This window comes from Budorcas taxicolor, chromosome 12, assembly GCF_023091745.1.
Source record: "Budorcas taxicolor isolate Tak-1 chromosome 12, Takin1.1, whole genome shotgun sequence".
NCBI classification, from domain to species: Eukaryota; Metazoa; Chordata; class Mammalia; order Artiodactyla; family Bovidae; genus Budorcas; species Budorcas taxicolor.
In genome coordinates this window covers 1,975,307-1,991,821 of record NC_068921.1, presented here as the reverse complement: position 1 = coordinate 1,991,821, position 16,515 = coordinate 1,975,307, and the positions used below count along the sequence as shown (strand labels likewise).

At 38.9% G+C, this 16,515-nt stretch overlaps 1 protein-coding gene across 1 annotated transcript in view; it reads left to right on the top strand.

The window, feature by feature from the left end:
* TDRD3 (tudor domain containing 3) overlaps positions 1–16,515 on the top strand; it is a 231,438-nt gene that overhangs the window by 82,966 nt on the left and 131,957 nt on the right. Inside the window, exon 4 of the mRNA XM_052650002.1 lies at positions 14,070–14,230. Coding sequence (XP_052505962.1) covers positions 14,070–14,230 — 161 coding nt within the window. The remainder of the gene's footprint in view (positions 1–14,069; positions 14,231–16,515) is intronic.

Here is a 16,515-nt window from a genome sequence, read left to right as displayed (position 1 = left end):
TAAACTAACACAGTCATTTAAATCTGATATTCCATATTAGTTGAGATGGCTAGAGTTCAGATGACATAGATGACAAAGACACAGATGTCTATTAACCAAAGGAAAGGAAGGAATGAAGTGTAGATGATTTCTTTTTAGCCTCAGAGAATATTTCCAGTATATACCTCATATTGTTTATTAGAATTAGAGCTCTTTCTTCTTAAATATTAAGTTTTGTAATGATTTCTTTAACTTGCTCCTTCTTGCTCATGTAAAAGTGAAAATCAAATGTTAAAGAAATCTTGGGCAAAAATTAGTCCTTATTTTTTATTACTTTCATTTAAATTGGATATCTTTTTTTACTTTAGGGTTGCTCTTGACACTTGAAGAAGGATTTGAAAGTTCTCATTAAGTTTTGTGGGTGCTTTTACTTTTTTTTTAATTTTAATTTTTATATTTTTAATTAATTAATTTTTTTCTTTTACTTTATTTTACTTTACAATACTGTATTGGTTTTGCCATACATCAACATGAATCTGCCACAGGTGTACATGTGTTCCCAATTCTGAACCCCCCCTCCTAGATACAGGGTTAAAGTTAGGATTTAGAATCTTTGCATTTTATTTTGTGTTTTATTTAGATCTAGTACTTCCCTATTTTTTGACTGCTTTGTATAATTAACTGTATATTATAAACATTAAAATGAAAAAATGATTTTATCTGATCTTTTATTTATATTTTAGAATCTTTCTGAATTGTGTGGAATTAGTCTTAAGACCTGTTGTTTCAAATTGAGAATCGACTATAAAAGACTGTAATTCAGGAGTTTCTCAGGAGAGTCTAATAAATAGTCCTCCTTTTTTATTTTGGTTTTGAACTGATTGAGAAGGAAAGAAGTGGCAAATGTGGGCCAAAATGTGCTGTGCTTAGTTGCTTAGTTGTGTCTGAGTGTATGCGGCCCCATGGACTATAGCCTGCCAGACTCCTTTGTCCATGGGATTTCCATACTGGAGTGGGTAGCCATTTTCTACTCCAGGGATCTTCCCGATCAACTTTACCACTGACAAAAATTAATTAGGTAGATATAGCTTGGTAGGAGAGACAAATGGATGCATTAATTGAAGCACAAACCTGGCAGATTTATACATTCACTATGGCAATGCCAGTCCAGTGAAGAGGCTGAGTAGGTACCTTCTCTTCAGGGTCCCCACTTAGATCCCAAGAAATGAAGGGTGAAGATGAGCCCAAAATATACAGTATATTCTTCCCAATCAGATAAGTAATTCCATAAATGGGTATGTTAGTCTCCTGAGGCTTTTATATCAAATTCCCACAAACTTAGTGGCATACAATAACAGAGATTTATTCTTTCACAGTCTGTGAGCCAGAAGTCTGAAATCAAGGTGTCAGAAGGGTTGGTTCCTTTTGGAGGCTGTGGAGGAGAGTCTGTTTTATGCTCCTCTCACAGCTTCCAGTAGCTGTGGGCAGTCTTTGGTGTTCGTTGCCTCCTAGATGTGTAACTCCAACTGTTGCCTCCATTTTTTTCCTTCAGTGGCCTTTGTACCCAGTGTCTTTGTGTTTATTTCTCCTTCTCTTCTGAAGACACTCATCATTGTGTTTCTCCTAATCCAGGATCATCTCATCTTTAGATACTGATCTTAATTAGATATATCAAGTCCCTTTCCCAAATAGGACTATGTTTATAGGTCTCATGTGGACCCATCTTTTGGCAGGGCCACTATTTAATTCATTAAAAGAAACGAAGAGGCTGAGAGTTAGAGTGAAAGTGAAGAAAGTAGAAGTTGCTCACTTGTGTCTGACTCTTTGTGACCCAACAGACTGAACAGTCTGTGGAATTCTCCAGGCCAAAATACTGGAGTGGGTAGCCATTCCCTTCTCCAAGGGATCTTCCCAACCCAGGGATTGAACCCAGTTCCAGTTCAGTTCAGTCCCTCAGTCGTGTCCGACTCTTTGCGACCCCATGAATCGCAGCACGCCAGGCCTCCCTGCCCATCACCATCTCCTGGAGTTCACTCAGACTCACATCCATCGAGTCAGTGATGCCATCCAGCCATCTCATCCTGGGTCGTCCCCTTCTCCTCCTGCCCCCAATCCCTCCCAGCATCAGATTTTTTTCCAACGAGTCACCTCTTTGCATGAGGTGGCCAAAGTACTGGAGTTTCAGCTTTAGCATCATTCCTTCCAAAGAAATCCCAGGGTTGATCTTCAGAATGGACTGGTTGGATCTCCTTGCAGTCCAAGGGACTCTCAAGAGTCTTCTCCAACACCACAGTTCAAAAGCCTTAATTCTTCGGTGCTCAGCCTTCTTCACAGTCCAACTCTCACATCCATACATGACCACAGGAAAAGCCATAGCCTTGACTAGATGGACCTTAGTCGGCAAAGTAATGCCTCTGCTTTTGAATATACTACCTAGGTTGGTCATCACTTTTCTTCCAAGGAGTAAGCGTCTTTTAATTTCATGGCTGCAGTCACCATCTGCAATGATTTTGGAGCGCCCCAAAATAAAGTCTGACACTGTTTCCACTGTTTCCCCATCTATTTCCCATGAAGTGATGGGACCAGATGCCATGATCTTCGTTTTCTGAATGTTGAGCTTTAAGCCAACTTTTTACTCTCCTCTTTCACTTTCATCAAGGGGCTTTTTAGCTCCTCTTCACTTTCTGCCATAAGGATGGTGTCATCTGCATATCTGAGGTTATTGATATTTCTCCCAGCAATCTTGATTCCAGCTTGTGTTTCTTCCAGTCCAGCGTTTCTCATGATGTACTCTGCATAGAAGTTAAATAAGCAGGGTGACAATATACAGCCTTGACGTACTCCTTTTCCTATTTGGAACCAGTCTGTTGTTCCATGTCCAGTTCTAACTCTTGCTTCCTGGCATGCATATAGATTTCTCAAGAGGCAGGTCAGGTGGTCTGATATTCCCATCTCTTTCAGGATTTTCCACAGTTTATTGTGATCCACACAGTCAAAGGCTTTGGCATAGTCAGTAAAGCAGAAATACATGTTTTTCTGGAACTCTCTTGCTTTTTCCATGATCCAGCAGATGTTGGTAATTTGATCTCTGGTTCCTCTTCCTTTTCTAAAACTGGAGTTCATGGTTCACGTATTGCAGAAGCCTGGCTTCGAGAATTTTGAGCTTTGCTTTACTAGCGTGTGAGATGAGTGCAGTTGTGTGGTAGTTTGAGTGTTCTTTGGCATTGCCTTTGTTTGGGATTGGAGTGAAAACTGACCTTTTCAGTCCTGTGGCCACTGTTGAGTTTTCCAAATTTGCTGGCATATTGAGTGCAGCACTTTCACAGCATCATCTTTCAGGATTTGAAACAGCTCAAGTGGATTGCAGGCGGATTCTTTACCAGCTGAGCCATCAGGAAAGCCAAGAGTTGGAGTAATGAAATAAACTTGCTGCTTGCTAGGAAACATGGATTTGGGAGCAAGTGTTCTTCCCTAGCACTCCTAGCTTTTTGTTCTCATAATCAATCAGTTGTAGGAGATGAGCAAAAACAGTCCTGTTCCTTGTGGTTGGCATTGTTTTCAATTTGTTTCTTTGGCAGAATATTTTAAAGCCACGTTTTCATTTTTGTGATCGTTAATGGTTGAAACTAGGTCATATTACCAGCATATTCATTTAACTGCATGCAAGTAAATGTCAGTTTGTCACAGAACATTGGAAACAAACAAACCAGTGAAGGTGCCGTGTCAATACCCATGTGATGTAGATTTTCCCAAATTCTGTTAAGATGCCTTGTGACTGTAAATCACATGGACCGAGTAAGGGTGCCCTTGTTGCTTTGATTTTGAGGTATTAATAATATTTAATTTCTTGTTCCTAAGAATCAAATAGAAACAGTTATTTTCATCCCACACTTAAGTGAATGTATACTCTGTCGAATCTTTTTGGTTCACGTAGGTCTAGATCTTCACTTATTGTCTAATAGAACTTTTTGCAGCGATGTAGGACAGTCTGTTTTTGTGTTACACAGGTATAGAATAATCAAAATGTGATCCGTGTGACTGAAGAATTGAACTTTTAATTTCACTAAATGTTAATTAATTTAAATGTAAATTAAAAAAGTTTTATATGGTTAGTGGACTCTGTTGGATAGCAAAGCCTAAACATATGAATAAAGAAAATGATGAGCATTATAAGAACCATAATATGCCTTTGGTTTAAATGACTTTATTTTAATGGCGTTAACAAAAATAAAGGAAAAAGTTTATTCTGAATCAATAGCTTATTGTTGTTAAAGGTCGGCTTATTTCAACTTAGAATTTTATTTCATAACAGAAATTTAGATGTAATTTTTGTCTCGTTTCTCTAATTGTATTCTTGAAAGATCCTAGGCTGCCTTCTTTTGTTGTTGTTTTTAGTCGGTAAGTCATGTCCTACTCCTTTGTAACCTGATTGACTGTAGCTTGCCAGGCTCCTCTGTCCATGGAATTTTCCAGGCAAGAATACTGGAGTACATTGCCATTTCCTTCTCCAGGGGATCTTCCTGACCCAGGGATCCAACCCATATCTCCTGCATTGGCAGGTGAATTCTTTACCACTGACCCACCAGGGAAGCCCAGATATATTCTCTAGGGCTAAATTTCAGAGAAGGCAATGGCGACCCACTCCAGTACTCTTGCCTGGAAAATCCCATGGACAGAGGAGCCTGGTAGGCTATAGTCCATGGGGTCGCTAGGAGTCAGACATGACTGAACGACTTCACTTTCACTTTTCACTTTCATGCACTGGAGAAGAAATGGCAACCCACTCCAGTGTTCTTGCCTGGAGAATCCCAGGGATGGGGAAGCCTGGTGGGCTGCCGTCTATGGGGTCGTGCAGAGTTGGACACGTCTGAAGTGACTCAGCAGCAGTAGCAGCAGCAGGGTTAAATTTATAACAGAATTATTTCTTTGTGGGCAAAATACTAGTAAATATAGGGTAGAAATTTGTCAATTTGGGAACATGCTTACTCAAGAAATTAAGTGTAAATGTCTTTTCATATTTCTTTTTCTCTTTGTTAAAAATATATATTGAACTAATATGTACAAAAAGATAGTACTTAAAAGTCTTTTTATAACAAAGAAGTTTTTTCTTTGTCAGAATAATAGTACTTAAAGGTATAATATTTTATAATGTAGAAAGTATCAGCTTGTTAAATTTATTTTTCATACATGTAAGCAGATTTTGCTCTTATTTTCCAATTATGCCATAGCATTTTATTATATTAAAACTTTTGACTTAATGGTTAGCCTATCGATTTTCTTTTTGTCTTTGATTGAAATATGGCTAGAGAGAACATTTCTTCTCCTTATTGCCAATGCATATAATATAGCATTAGATTTAAACTCACTTCAAGAGGAAATATGAAAATAAATGTAGTTCACACTTCTTAGATTTTATGTAGTTTAAATTTTGGAATTTTTTAAATTCCAGAAGAGAGTGTACTTTATTTATTTTTTTAGTAAAGATATTTTATTTAAGAGAATTATTACTAGTTGGAGAAATGACTTCTGCAATACAGGGAAGGGGGCTTTTGTAATAGGGAGAGCACTTTGACTACAGAGCTGCAACTATCTCTAAATTCAACTTTAAAACTTGCCTTTGAGGATTCTGAAAGAGAAGGCATTAGAGGAAGTCATCCAGAGATCGTGACTTCCTGTTGAGCCTAGAACTGGACCTGGACAGTTAAGAGACTCTTCACCCCTTTCCTGTACTTGGAATGTAGGTGCTGCCCACCATTCCCACAGTGTGAGCTTGGTTTGAGGATGTAGCCCTGAGAGAACAATGTGTGTTGAGACCATCTGGACAGTACATGTGACTGAACCACGTCAGAACCTTCATATGCACTTTTAAGATTGTAATGGATGACTACAGAGATCTACTCACCTTGTAGCCATGCAAGACAAACCTCCCGTGTATATTCTCTTACTTATAAACCTGCTACTTACCTGTCTGGAGTGAACTGCCTCTTTTTCTTTTTTTCTTTTAAATATTTTTAATGAGTACATTTTTGATATCTGGAAATCACAAAATTTTTTATATTAAATTAGCCAATTTCATTCAATATTTAAAAAGAAATAAACCTGCTACTTCAAAGAAAATCACAGCTGGCATTCAGTAGTAATCTTGTGTATAATATGATCTATGCTTGAGGCCAACTTATTACCCTCTTTCCTCCATTTAAATTTTTTAAATTAGTTTATTTTAATTGAAGGATAATTACTGTAAAATCTTTTGGTGGTTTTTGCCATACATCAACATGAATCAGCCACAGGTGCACATGTGTCCCCCTATCCTGAACCCCCCTTGCACCTCCCTCCCCAGCCCATCCCTCTGGGTTGTCCTGGTGCACTGGCTTTGAGTGCCCTGCTTCATGCATAGAACTTGCACTGGTCATTTGTTTTACATATGGTAATGTGCATATTTCAATGTTATTCTCTCAAATCATCCCCCCCCGCCCCCCGCCTTCTCCCACATAGTCCAAAAATCTGTTCTTTACATCTGTATCTCTTTTGGTGCCTTTCATAAAGGATCATCGTTACCATCTTTCTAAATTCTGTATATATTTGTTAATATACTGTATTGCTATTTCTCTTCCTGATTTACTTTATTCTAATAGGCTCCAGTTTCATCCACCTCATTAGAACTGACTCAAATGTGTTCTCTTTTTATAGCTGAGTAATATTCCATTGTGTATACGTACCACAACTTCCTTATCTGTTATCTGTCAATGGACATCTAGGTTGCTGCCATGTCCTACCTATTATAAACAGTGCTATGATGAACATTGGGGTACATGTGTCTCTTTGAATTCCAGTTTCCTCTGTGTATATGCCCAGCAGTGGATTGCTAGGTCATATGGCAGTTCTTTACCAGATTCCAGGTTTTTAAGGAATCTCCTCACTGTTCTCCATAGTGACTGTACCAGTTTGCATTCTCACCAACAGTGTAAGAGGGTTCTCTTTTCTCCACATCCTCTCCAGCATTTACTGTTTGTCAAGTTTTTGATGGTGGCCATTCTGACCAGTGTGAGATGATACCTCAATGTGGTTTTGGTTTGCATTTCTCTACTAATGAGTGATGTTAAGCATCTTTTCATGTGTTTACCAGCCATCTATACGTTTTCTTTGGAGAAACATCTGTTAGGTCTTTGGCCCACTTTCTGATTGGGTTATTTGTTTTTCTGGTATTGAGCTGCATGAGCTGCTTATTTATTTTGGAGATTAATTTTTGTCAGTTGTTTCATTAGCTATTATTTTCTCCCATTCTTAAGGCTGCCTTTTCACCTTGCTTATAGTTTCCTTCATTGTTCAAAAGCTTTTAAGTTTATTTAGGTCCCATTTGTTTGTTTTTTCCTATGTATTTTATTCTTTTCATTGCAATGGTTAATGGGATTGTTTCCTTAATTTCTCTTTCTGTTTTTTCATTCTTAGTGTATAGGAATGCAAGGGATTTCTGTGTATTAATTTTATATCCTGCAGCTTTACTATATTCATTGATTGATTCTGCTGCTGCTAAGTCGCTTCAGTTGTGTCCGACTCTGTGTGACCCTATGGATAGCAGCCCATCCTGTGTCCGCAGGATTCTCTAGGCAAGAATACTAGAGTGGGTTGCTATTTCCTTCTCCATATTCATTGATTAGCTCTAGTAATTTTCTGGTTGTACCTTTAGGGTTTGCTATGTAGACGATCATGTCATCTGCAAACAGAGTTTTACTTCTTTTCCAATCTGGATTTCTTTTATTTCTTTTTCTTCTCTGATTGCTGTGGCAATCAAAACTATGTTGACTAGTAGTAATGAGAGTGGGTACCCTTGTCTTTTTCTTGATTTTAGAGGAAATGCTTTCAGTTTTTCACCATTGAGGATAATGTTTGCTTTGAGTTTGTCATATATGGCTTTTATTATGTTGAGGTATGTTCTTTCTGTGTCTGCTTTCTGAAGAACTTTTATCATAAATGGGACTTGAATTTTGTCAAAGGCTTCCTCTGTATCTATTCAGACAATATAATGGTTTTTATCTTTCAGTTTGTAATATAGTGTATCACATTGATTGATTTGTGAATATTCAAGAATCCTTGCATCCCTGGGATAAAGCCCACTTGGTCATGATGTATGATCCGTTTACTATGTTGTTTAATTCTGTTTGCTGGAATATTCTTGAGGATTTTTGCATCTATGTTCATAAGTGATATTGGCCTATAGTTTTCTTTTTTTGTGGCATCTTTGTCTAGTTTTGGTACTAGGGTGATGGTGGCCTCATAGAATGAGTTTGGGAGTTTACCTTCCTCTGCAAATTTCTGGAAGAGTTTGAGTAGGATAGGTGTTAGCTCTTCTCTCAATTTTTGGTAGAATTCAGCTGTGAAGCCGTCTGGTCCTGGGCTTTTGTTTGCTGAAGTTTTTTGATTACAGTTTCGATTTCTGTGCTTCTGATTTGTCTGTTCAGATTTTCTATTTCTTCCTGGTTCAGTTTTGGAAGGTTATTCTTTTCTAAGAATTTGTCCATTTCTTCCAAGTTATCCATTTTATGGGCATATAGTAGCTCATAGTAGTCTCTGACGATCTTTTGTATTTCTGTGTTGTCTGTTGTGATTTCTCCATTTTCATTTCTAATTTTGTTGATTTAATTCTTCTCCCTTTTTTTCTTGATGAGTCTGGCTAATGGTTTGACTGTTTTACTTATCTTCTCAAGAACCATATTTTAGTTTTGTTGATCTTTGCTAGAGTCTCCTTCATTTCATTTTCATTTTGACCTGCTCTAATTTTTATGATTTGTTTCCTTCTACTAACTTTGGTGTTTTTGTGTTCTTCTTTTTCTAGTTACTTTAGGTGTAAAGTTAGGTTGTTTATTTGATGTTTCTCTTGTTTCTTGAGGTAGGCTTGTGTTGCCATGAATATCCCTCTTAGCACTGCTTTTACTGAATCCTGTAGGTTTTAGATTGTTGTGTTTTCATTTTTATTTCTTTCTATGCATATTTTTATTTCCTTTTTGATTTCTTCCATGATCTGTTGGTTATTTAGAAGCGTGTTGTTTAGCCTCCAAATCGTTGGATTTTTAACAGTTTTTTCTTGTAGTTGACATCTAATCTTAACTGCATTGTGATTGGAAAAGATGCTTGAAATGATATCAATTTTAAAAAATTTACCAAGGCTAGAGTTATGGCCCAGGATGTGCTCTATCCTGGAGAATGTTCTGTGTGCACTTGAGGAAAAAAGGTAAATTCCATTGTTTTTGGGTGAAATGCCCTGTAGATATCAATTAGGTCTAACCGGTCCATTGTATCATTAGATTTTGTGTTTCCTTGCTAATTTTCTGTTTGATTGATCTCTTCATGGGTGTGAGTGGAGTATTAAAGTCCCCATTATTATTGTGTTATTGTTAATTTCCTGTTGCATACTTGTTAGCATTTGCCTTATGTATTGAGGTGCTCCTATGTTGGGTGCATATATATTTATAATTGTTATATCTTCTTCTTGGATTGATCTTTTGATCATTATGTAGTGTCCTTCTTTGTCTCTCATCATGGTCTTTATTTCAAAGTCTATTTTATCTGTTATGAGTATTGCTTCTCCTGCTTTCTTTTGGTCTCCATTTGCATGAAATATCTGTTCCAGCTCTTCACTTTCAGTCTGTATGTGTCCCTAGTTTTGAGGTGGTCTCTTGTAGACAGCATATATAGGGGTCTTGCGTTTGTATCTACTTGGCCAGTCTGTCTTTTGGTTGGTGTGTTTAACCCCCAAAATTTCTTTTCATTTAAGGTGATTATTTTAGGTAGCTTTCTCTACATTTAAGGTGATTATTCGGAGAAGGCAATGGCAACCCACTCCAGTACTCTTACCTGGAAAATCCCATGGGCGGAGGAGCCTGGTGGGCTGCCATCTATGGGGCCGCACAGAGTCAGACACGACTGAAGTGACTTAGTAGCAGCATGATCCCTTTACCATTTCCTTTGTTGTTTTGGGTTCATTTTTATAAACCCTTTCTGTGTTCCCTGTCTAGAGAGGGTCCTTTGGCATTTGTTGAAGAGCTGATTTGGTGTGCTGAATTCTGTCAGCTTTTGCTTGTCTGTAAAACTTTTGATTTCTGCTTCATATCTGAATGAGATCCTTGTTGAGTACAGTAATCTGGGTTGTAGATTTTTCTCTTTCATCACTTTAAGTATGTCCTGCCATTCCTTCTGGTCTGAAGAGTTTCTATTGAAAGATCAGCTTTTATCCTTATCCCCTTGTGTGTTATTTGTTGCTTTTCCCTTGCTGCTTTTAATATTTGCTCTTTGTGTTTAATTTTTGTTAGTTTGTTTAATATGTGTCTTCGGGCATTTTGCCTTGGGTTTATCCTGTTTGGGTCTCTCTGGGTTTCTTGGACTTGGATGACTTTTCCTTCCCCATTTTAGGGAAGTTTTTGACTATTATCTCCTCAAGTTTTTTCTTATCCCTTTCTTTTTGTTTTCCTCTTCTGGGACACCTATTTTTGAATATTGCGATGTTTAACATCATTCCAGAGGTCTCTGAGGTTGTCCTCATTTCTTTTTTTCTTTTTTCCTTCTTAACTCTCTGCTTCATTTATTTCCACCATTGTGTCTTCCGCCTCACTTATCCTCTCTTCTACCTCAGTTTTTCTACTGTTGGTTCCCTCCAGAGTGTTTTTAATCTCAGTTATTGCATTGTCCATTATTGCTTGACCCTTCTTTAATTTGCTCTAGGTCATGGTTAAACATTTCTTTCTTCTTCTCAATCCTTGTCTCTAGTCTGTTTATCTGTAACTCCATTTTGTTTTTAAGATTTTGGATTATATTTACTATCATTATTCTGAATTCTTTTTTAGGTGGACTCCCTATCTCCTCCTCTTTGGTTTGGTTTGGTGGGTTTTTGTCATGTTCCTTCACCTGATGAATATTTCTCTGCCTTTTCATTTTGTTTAGATTGCTGTGTTTGGGGTTTCCTTTCTGCAGGCTAGAAGATTGTAGTTCCTCTTAATTTTGAATTCTGCTCCCTGTGGGTGGGGTTGGACCAGTGGCTTTTTGGGGTTTCCTTGGGGGAACTTGTGTCTGTGTTCTGATGGGTGGAACTGGATCTCTTCTCTCTGGACTGCAGTCAAGTGTCCAGTAGTGAGTTTGGGGATGTCTGTGGGTTTGGTATGGCTTTGGGCAGCCCATCTTTTAATGTTCAGGGTTGTGTTACTGTTTTTCTGGAGAATTAGTGTGGTGTTAATTAGCTTAGTTAGCTTGTTGGCTCTTGGGTGGAGCTTGGTTTCAGTGTAGGTATGGAGACTTTTGGTAGGCTCTTGTCTATTAATGTTCCCTGCAGTCAGGAGTTTTCTGATATTCTAAAGTTCTGTAGTTGAGCCTCTTGCCTTAGGATATTGGTCCTCCTCCTACAAGAGTGTCAACACTTCTCCATCCATACAGTGCAGAAGATAAAACCCCTAGGTTAATGGTGAAACAACTCTCTGCAGCCAGGAGCACCCAGAGAGATTCACAGAGTTTTATAAACAAGAGAAGAGGGAGGAAGGAGATAGAGGTGACCAGGAGGAGAAAAGGGAGAGTTAAAAGGGGAGAGAGCAATCAAGCCTGTAATCAAGTCCCTCAGTGAAAATGGATACTGAAGATTAGATTCCTAAAGGTGCAAAATTGATAACAAATTTAAAAAAGCAAAGATTAAAAACTAGAATAGAGATTTAACTCTCAAAAATTCAATATAAATAATACAAAACAAAATCAGTCAGAAAAATGAAAAAAAAAAAAATGTAATTAGTTTTAAAAAATAGGTCTTTTTTTCTCCAGAGAGGTAATAGTAGGCTATAAAAATGAAAGTTAAAGGAGTAATAAATATTTTTTTTTAACTGCAAAGTGATAATAGTAAAATATATCTAGGAATTTCTCTGGCACTGTTATGGGTAGTGTGGGGTCAGTTCAGTGTCAGATAGTCCATTGTTCTGGCTTGTACTTCTTCTCAAGGTCTACAAGTGAAGTCGCTCAGTCGTGTCCAGCTCTTTGCGACCCCATGGACTGTAGCCTGTCAGGCTCCTCCGTCTATGGAATTTTCCAGGCAAGAGTGCTGGAGTGGATTGCCATTTCCTTCTCCAGGGGATCTTCCCAACCCAGGAATCGAACCTGGTTCTCCCGCATTGCAGGCAGACGCTTTACCGTCTGAGCCACCAGGGAAAAATGTGCAGTCCCAGCATTACCTGCAGGGTTTTAGTCTGTCAAAGGAGTTTCCCCCTTCTTTGTTTATTTTGGCTTCTTTTGCAAGTCTCTTTAGTGTCTAGTTTCTGCCCTGATATGAGGGAATGAAGGTGGCCACTTATTTAGGCTCACTTGTTTAGTTGTCCTGTGGAGAGGGAGGGACACTGTAAACAGATACCTCTGGCACGAGTCGGGGGTGCTTGCAGTGGATGGACCACAGTTGGTTTGCCACAGGTGAAGGTGGCATGTACTTTGCAGTCCACACTGCTCAGGCTCCAGGGTGCTCTGTAAGGGCACTGTCCCAAGTGGACCTTGTGTTTTGTACACGTCCCAGGTCTGAGCCACTGAGGTTCTCGGTGCTCTGCAAGGGCACAGACGCAGTTGGTTTGTACGTTTTGTGCCCTTTTCAGGTCCAGGCAGCTCAGGTGACTGGTTGCTTGGTGAGTGCACTGTCCCAGCTGGGCCATGTGTCTTATCACCTCCCTGGTCCCAGCCGCTCAGTTTGCCTAGTGTACCACCAAGACACAGTCCCAGGTGTGCTGTGTGTCTCCTCTGGGGAGCTGATCTCAGGCTCGACCCTCCTGGCAGATGTCAACCATCCAGGATCCCAGGAAGACGTGGTTAGCAACTGGCAGCCTGCTCACAGTTTGGTGGAAGATGTGGTCTCTGGCACTGAGATTGCAGTGGCCCCTTGCCTTCCAGCTCTGGCTGTCACACACTTGCATCTCTGCCTCCCAGGAGGGAGGGCCCTAAACAGCAGCTGGCTTATTCTCCTTTGGTATTTGCTAGGGCACAAGCCTTTGTTCTATGAGTGTGCCAAGGGTCACCATAAGGAGTCAGAACCTTCAGAGGGAAAAGTCCTTTTTCCTTTCTTTTGTCTCCCTGGCAGTGGCATGATTTGGGTTGCTATGTCACATTAGCCCCCTCAGATTGTCCTCAGGGCATTCAAGCCCGGTCCTCACCCTAAGGATCGACGGTGTAGCCCATGCCTCCCTGCCCAGCCTCCACTCACCGCTCGCAAATGCAAGTGTCTGAGCTGCTTCTCCACTGGTAGTTGTGGTTAGGCACATATTGTGTGTGTGTGTGTGTGTGTGTGTGTGTTTCTTCCTGTTACATTGCCCTCAGATTCCACAGCTCCCCACTGACATGCCTGTGAGAGGGTTTCCTGTTGTGTGGAAACTTCTTCATGACTCCCTCCTCAGGATGGATCTCCTTCCCTAAATCCTTTGTCTCTGTTTTTGCCTTTTATATTTTCTCCTACCTCCTTTCAAAGAGATTGGGCTGCCTTTCTGGGTGTCTGGGGTCTTCCACGATCATTCACAAGTTGTTTTGTGGAAATTGTTCAACATTCAAATGATCTTTTGATGAATTTATAGTGGAGAAAGTGGTCTCCCCATCCTATTTCTCTGCCATCTGGGGGGACCCCATCCCGAGAGTATACTTTAAACTTGATACTTTTGCACAGAAAACAGTCTTTTCCACTGTTGTTGTGAAGTTGATATCCCTTAAAAAATTGCCAATGTCTTTAATTCCAGAATGTCTGTTAATGTACATGGGTGGAAAAGGGAGGCTATATGTGAACAATTTAGAGCACATAAGATGAAAAACATCTTTTAATATAACATTAATTCAGAAAATAACTTTTCCCCTAACATTTTCTCCTTTGTTTTCTGAAAATTAATTCAGAATTATATTTAAAAAAATCCTTCAAAGGACAATTTTGAAGTTTTATCTTTAAATAAAAACCCTGATGTATGTAACAGTTTAAATTTTGAGCTTATTTAATTGAAATATCATAAATAAAAAAATATAACCGTTAAGGAAAAGAGAAAGATTAAAGTGAAAACAGTGCTGTGGCTAAAGGTGATATTTATTCCTTTGTCTTCTGACAGCTTGAAGGTCCATGTGTTTTGCAAATTCAAAAAATTCGCAATGTTGCTGCACCAAAGGATAATGAAGAATCTCAGGCTGCACCAAGGATGTTGCGTTTACAGATGACTGATGGTCATATAAGTTGCACAGCAGTAGAATTTAGTTACTTGTCAAAAATAAGGTAATTGGCTCTTTATTGTGTTTATTTGTTGTGTTTAAAGGTACAATTCACAATGGATTTTGTTTCTAAGACCTTTGAAAAGAAGGAATCAACTCTTAAGTACATGTTACAGTTTTTCAGGATAAATTAGAGAGTTTGTACTATATCTGTAAAGAGAAATATTTTAAATTAGATTTAGTTGCTTTAGTATTAATGACAAAAACAGAAATTTAAGGTGTTCTTACATGGAAAGTAATCTTGTCAATTTTATCACTAAATTTTAGATCGTTAAAAATTTTCAGAACAGAAAGTGAAAGTGAAGTCACTTAGTTGTGTCCAACTCTTTGCGACCCTGTGGACTGTAGCTTAACAGGCTCCTCCGTCCATGGGATTTTCCAGGCAAGAGTACTGGAGTGGGTTGCCATTTCCTTCTCCAGAGGATTTTCCTGACCTAGGGATCGAACCCAGGTTTCCTGCATTGTAGGCAGACACTTTACAGTCTGCCAAATTTCTTTAAATATGTTACAGTCTGCTAAATTTCTTTAAATTTAAATTTAAATATGTTACAGTTTCTTCCTTGACAGTTAGTTGTGTCCATCACACTGTTTAGTGGTTTAGAAAAGTTATAGGCAAATGAGTTTTCTTGGGGGAAATGATTGAAGCTAGAGAGATTTGTATGTTGCTCCACTTTCTAAGAGGAGGAATAACTCTGTAAGGAAAATTTTCCAAATCCTTCTTTTGCCTGTTTTTATAATAGGCTTTTAGAGTCATGCCTGTTGGAATGGAAAAAAGCAGTGAGAAGCAAGGGAAAGTGTCTCCATTATTCTCAGTGTCTCCGTTAGATCTGTTTGAACTCTTTTTTCTGAGATGAGAATTTTCACTGGACATTTGCAAACAGTCCCCCTCCCTTTTTTCTTTTCTTAATCATTTTATATGCTTATGTTTGCTGCTCAGGGTCTTTTGTGCTTTTTCCATTTAATATTAATACTGAGACCATACTTCTTTCCTGCCCAAGCATTTGTTCTAACATTTTTATTTGGTGCTGGAGGGTCAAAGATAAAAAGAATTTAGATTTGGCCCTTAAGTAGCTTGTATGGTGGAGAAAACAATGGCAACCCACTCCAGTACTCTTGCCTGGAAAATCCCATGGACGGAGGAGCCTGGTAGGCTGCAGTTCATGGGATCGCTAAGAGTTGGTCACGACTGAGCAAATTCACTTTCACTTTTCACTTTCATGCATTGGAGAAGGCAATGGCAGCCCACTCCAGTGTTCTTGCCTAGAGAATCCCAGGGACAGGGGAGCCTGGTGGGCTGCCATCTATGGGGTCACACAGAGTTGAACACAACTGAAGTGACTTAGCAGTAGCAGCAGCTTATATGGCAATGAGATAAGCACACAGCATACAGATTATAATATATATATAATCTGAAATGAATAGAAGTTCAGGAAATTGCCTGTACCTAGGGGAGCCAGGAATAAGACTTAAAATATGAATAGGTATTTTGAGAGAGATTGGGGTGGGGGATAGCACATGCAAAGACAGGGTACCTTGACAACAGATGAGTGAAAAGTTACACTTAGAGGAGCTTAGGTGATTGGCATGGTGGTATATGGGAGGAAATGTTGTAGGTTGAGGCCTTGTATCCCATATTCAGCGATCTCGTTCTTTTTTTCTTCCTTCAGCTAGTGTCTGCCTTTGGTGAGGGAGGCTCCTTCCTTAGAAGATAGTATATATGTTTGTCTAAAATGCTGATTTTCGTATACAAAGCGGGGTATATTGACTTTGTGATTATATTGTCTTTTCTTTGAAGAGTACTTTTATGGAGAAATACAGGCTTTCCTCCTTTGAAACATTTAGTGAACTCCAAAGCCAAAGGAGTTCACAAATGACTGAGTAGGAAGACTTGTTATGTAATGGCTCATTCTCTCATTTTACTGCTGTATATTTTTCTGTGGTAAATGAAAGCACAAGATTGGCCCAGAGAAGAGGGTCTCTTATGTTCACTGTTTTCTTTTGTTGAATTTATTACATTTTGACAATTGAGAAAAAATGTTGCTTCTTTCTCATTCACTCTTCATTGAAATAGCATGACTACTTTTGGTTTATAGAAACAATAGCTTACAGAAGTGTTCTCCCATGTGAACAAGTTGGGAAACTATTTTCAAAATAAGTTTGGTGGTTAGTGGTTGTAACTCACTAGGGAGGATAAACCAGGAATTGGTATAGAATGTGTTTTCTCCACTGGGCATTGCATTTCTCTGGGGGTGCTTCTTTCTACTCATCTATCGTACCTCCAGCCTCATT